The following is a 4,990-nucleotide window of genomic DNA, read 5'->3' on the forward strand; positions in this document are numbered from 1 at the left end:
ATTCACAATATAATTAAAATGTCCAAATACTTTTTAGAATAGAAAGATGTCAGTTAAACATGTTACGTACAGTGTAATTTAGCAGTTAAATAAGCAATGGTGCAAGGCACGTGGGGTAAAGCTTTTTATCTTGGGAAAGGTCAGGCTTTCCATAAGCTTTTCCAGTAAGACAGGCAGCTGATTGAGTCAGGGGCAATCTGTCAGAGCAATCAAATCACCAAAGATCAAACTAAGCTGATTATTATTATTATCATTCTCTAAAACCAGCTCTGACAAGGATGTAACTCTTTTCTTATCAAGTTTTATATCCAGACAAGCCGAGCCTCTGATAAAACTACATATAATACATCAATTCCCCATAAACAGTCACATCCTGTATGGGAACTGCAATCCTCAAGAGTAACCATCTTGAGCATGACAGCAATGGGTTTCCCAAATGCAGTCTGAAGTGTTCACCTGGCCACCAAACTCCATATACTACTGATCTGATGGCATCTATGAGAAGAAAGCCCAATCAATAAAACTTCCCAGCCCCACAATACTAGCAGTGTAATTATGGTCAACGCCCATGTCCTCAGTGGTATTACTGTTCTTTGTCAATGCCATGTGCAAAGAACGGGCCATTGGATGCTTTTCGTGATCATATTGATTTAGAAGGGGATGAACACAATATGAGACAGGCGGTAATAATATTATGGCTGATTGGTGTATTTGGACTCATTTATATTTCTATACTGATACTTAAATTTCTCTTACCTTCATTTTGTGACAATGGGTTTGAACCCATTGGATGAAATAGAAGGCAAGCTGACATCTGTAGCAACCTCTGAATGGGAGGTCTCATAAGGCCTCTGTTCTGACTGGGTGCGCCGGGTGGAGCTGTCCATCTTTCTTGTGGCTAGCCTACCACGGGTAGGTTCTCCCCATTGCCTGGGAAGGAGAGAACTTCCAGAGGACAGGCAGGTCTCAGAGTTTTGCAACTCGTTGCGAAGGAAGAATGAGCGGGCATCTCGAAAAGACACAGATGGGACGATTTCTTCAGGGTTATTTATTCCTCTTGTTACTGTTCTTGGAGAGTTAGGGCGAGATGAGGGCCTAGAGGTAGGCTGTGGTCGGAATGAAGGGGGACTTGGAAATCGGTGGCACACAGAAGGACATGATGGTGGAAGCCGGACCCTGGAGACAGGCGGTGCTATCACAGGCAGACTGCAAGAGGGCATCTCAGAGTCACACAGTTTATTGCTTTCACATCTGTGGGCCATTCTATCTTGGAGGGGAAACGACTCATGGCAATTTGGTTTGACAATATTTCTCTTTTCTGGAGATTCAACTGCATTGTGGAGGTGAATAATCTTCCTTGCCTGTTGGTAGAGACAACTTGCTGTTTCATTTTCTGGATCTGTGGCCATTTCTGGTTGCAGCTTTTCATTTTGTGGCCCAATAACAGCCTCCTGACAATCATTGGCAGGCAAGATATTGACTGATCTTGGTCTCACAGTTGCTTTGTTTGGCAGAACCTCTACATTCTGCACTGATATCTTCAGTTTTTGGGAGATTCCTGTCCTCTGGTGTATTACTGGGAGTTTACGAGCAGAATCTTCTTGTGACTCTTCCTCATTTCCTGGTTGGTCTTCATTGCTCTGGAAGGAATTATCCATTAGAACCTCGGGGGGAGGAGGTGGTAGGTTATCCACATCCAGGTCATCCCTGCTGTCAGGCCAGCTGTTGTTATTGTTGTTGTCATTGATGACTAAGCCCCCTTCATTGCTATTAACTGCATCAGCCAGCAGAAGGATACGACTTTATTCTGCCTTTTTATATGAGGTGGAATATTAGCAAGACTTTGTCCTGGTCTCCCATCACCCCTTGGCTAAAGGTGTTAATTAGCCTTCTGACAGAGTGGCGCTTTAACGGTTGGCTGGTTAGCATTGTTAATGAACAAGGTGGTTTATTTTCTTCTTACTGGGCTTTTGTATGCACCAACCTGGTCCATTTAAAGAATGTCGTCTTAGCCCAGCTCTGTACAAATTATAATGAGGACTTTCTTGGAATTCAGACATATTTTTCATTTTCTGATCCAGATCCCTCTGGCTGTTTTTGTAGCACTGTTAAGACATTTGCACACCCGGTGGATAAAAAGTCTTCAGGCTTGGCTGTGGTTAGACGCTGTTGATTCGGAGTGCAGTTTTTCATGCAGTGCCATGTAGTTTGCCTGAAAGGCATCTAATGGAAAGAGCTTGATCTCTTTTTCTCAGGCTTATCATTCTCATCGTCTTCATCCTCTTCATCATCCCTGGTCTTTCCTCATCCTGGTCTTCCTCATCATCTCATTATGGCCCAACATAATAAGTTTATTGGTTAAATTACTGGAGAAATTATCAAGTGCACCCCGAACGTTAGCTCCAGATCCACAACTACCAGATCCAGCACTCCACGGTGGCGACGGTGGTCTTTCTGACCCTGTTAAACCTCTCATTCTCACCTCCGATACCGCTGTCTTCACTGTGCAGTGCAGCATCTTCTAGGTTTGACTTCCACATGGCTGCCCCCTCAACCCTTGCAAGCACTTGAGTTATCCTGTGCTCTGCTTTCTGTTTAGCTTGCAATTTTTCAGCCAGAATTTTAGAAGCAGAAGAAAAATACTCCACTGCCTCCTCAAGGGTTTTGTCCCCCACTGCCTGGACTGAGCCTCCAACTAGCTTAATTTTTTCTGCTGAGTGCTGGAGCAGTTGCTGTAAAAGATCTGGAGGTGGATCAGGGATATTTGTTGAGTCAGTACTAGGTTTAACTGACCTTCCAGGTTGGGTTATCATGCCAGAAGGCAGGGCCATGTTGTCCCCATGCTCCTTCAGCATCAGCTCTCCCTCCTCGGCCATCTCCTCTAGTGCCTGGTTGATCTCCTCAAAACACAGCACCAAGGTAGACATCATGGGCTGAAGGGACATCTGCGTCTGGGCAGCATTGTCCAGAAGGCCCAGCAGGGTTTCATATTTGGAGATATTTGGGTTCAGGAAAGTATAGGCTGCCTGATGAGCCCTCACCATTGTGGTGGGAAGTCCACCTTTGTTTTCACCAATTGAAGATTCTTCTGCTTTTCAGTTGATCTTTTCTTGCTCCTGTTTTTCTTTGTTTCTCCATCTTCTTAATTTCACCTGTTTGCATAGCATCATTGTTTATTACCTGAGACAGTGGATTCACCTCGCTTCTTTATTGTCCTTCTATGTTTTGGGTGTTGTGTTAGACGCAACCTTTTCTGAACAATGTTCATCAGTGAGTGTGGAAGTTCTTCTTTCTCTTCAGGCTTCAAGCATGTATCTGCGATTTCTATCAGGTCTATGATCAAACCAACCAGTGGGGCTTCAGCCGTGGAGCCTCTGAAGTCCAAGAGCTTCTGGTTTTGAAAATAACTTTCCTTTAATGGAGAGCAGCCCATTTTTAATTTCTATTAATTATTATTAGCAGAAAAAATAAGTTTGAAGAAAAATTAAACACAGAAGTGTAATTAAACAGCAGCAAGGTTCTGCAATCTATTAAAAATGTTCTCCAGCGTTGGCTTCTTCATTTCAGTCCAGTATCCATGTGTTAGTGTCGAGTTTCTACAGTAATTCATCCTTTCTCCTTGAATGTTTGCTCTCAATGTGAAACAAAGTTACGTAGAACCTGTTTTGCAAAATGACAGCCAGTGTTCATGAAGGAGTACAGCGGATAAGACGGATTTATTTGGGGGTGGGGTAGCACAGATGGTTACATTAAGTGCATTAGCACACACACACACACACACACACACCAAACACACAAAGCCACACACATTCACCTGGGCGTTTGTAATAAGACTTTAAGCTTATCAGGTTAATCAGAGCCAAGGTTTGTCAGTAGTGTTTTTAGCTTCATCCACTGTGCTGCTGGTTTACAGGAACCTGAAGGCAAATCTGACAGATAAACAATACTGTCTGAAAACAGAAGAAAAGTCTAGCTATAGCTACAAAGAAAAAAAGTTTTTGTCTAAACTATCTTCAAGCTTTCCATCTAAACTTTTGTATGCACACACCCTCTGATTTCATTTTATTTTCTATTGACACAGTCAATGGAAAGTTTCTTAAGGCTCTGTCGAGGTCCCGAGTCGAGGTCAGCAGCCCCCCATCCCCACTGTACACAGTGTTGTTGGAGCACTGCTTTCCCTTACTGAGCCACCGGATGGGGCACCCAGAATCTTCTTCGAAGCCGTAATTCTCCATGACCTCTCCAAATCCTCCCATGCCAGTGGTTTTGCTTTAGCGACCACCTGCTGACACCCATCTGCTGCCTCTGAGTCCCACAGGCCAAAAAGAACCCAATAGGACTCCTTCTTCAGCTTGAACGGCATCCCTTACTGCTGGTGTCCACCAACGAGATCTGGGATTACCGCCACGACAGGCACCGACGATCTTATGGCCACAGCTTGGCTGGGTTGCCTCGACAATAGAGCACGGAACACAGCCCATTCGGGCTCATGTCCCCCGCCTCACCTGGGACATGGTTGTAGCTCTGCTGGAGATTGGGAGTTCAAACTCTTTCTGACAGGGGACTCTGCCAGACATTCCCAGCAGACCCTCGCAACACGTTTGAGTCTGCCAGGCCTGACCGGCATCCTCCCCCACTATCTGAGCCAACACATCACCAGGCACTCACCTCCATGCCCCACCTCCAGGCCTGTCTCCAGAGGGGGGGCCTCAGTGACCTACGTCTGGGCAAGGGAACCTGGATCCATTGATTTGACTTATCATAGTGGGTTTATTGAGCTGCACTTTGTCTAGTCCCTCCTTAGCGACCAATTGCCAAGGGTGACCCTAACCAGAGGCAATAAAACCCCCTGACAACATAACTACTAGAATCATCAAAACATGTAAACCTCCTCCACTACGGTAAGGTGGCGCTCATGGAGGAGACATTTTATACATTATTTGTAATTAGTCACTGTTACACTTTGTATTTCAGAAAGTTTGCTATGTGT

The 4,990-nt window shown here is 44.8% G+C and overlaps 1 protein-coding gene across 1 annotated transcript; it reads right to left on the bottom strand.

Moving 5' to 3' along the window:
• Positions 1-1,095: 1,095 nt before the first annotated feature.
• On the bottom strand, positions 1,096-4,256 carry LOC121634156 (photoreceptor cilium actin regulator-like). The gene is given in 6 exon segments (XM_041976653.1): positions 1,096-1,206; positions 1,497-1,774; positions 2,389-2,470; positions 2,472-3,049; positions 3,052-3,138; positions 4,184-4,256. Coding segments are annotated over 6 exon segments (1,209 nt in total).
• Between the last annotated feature and the right edge of the window lie 734 nt (positions 4,257-4,990).

This window comes from Melanotaenia boesemani, chromosome 22 (assembly GCF_017639745.1).
Source record: "Melanotaenia boesemani isolate fMelBoe1 chromosome 22, fMelBoe1.pri, whole genome shotgun sequence".
Classification (NCBI taxonomy): Eukaryota; Metazoa; Chordata; class Actinopteri; order Atheriniformes; family Melanotaeniidae; genus Melanotaenia; species Melanotaenia boesemani.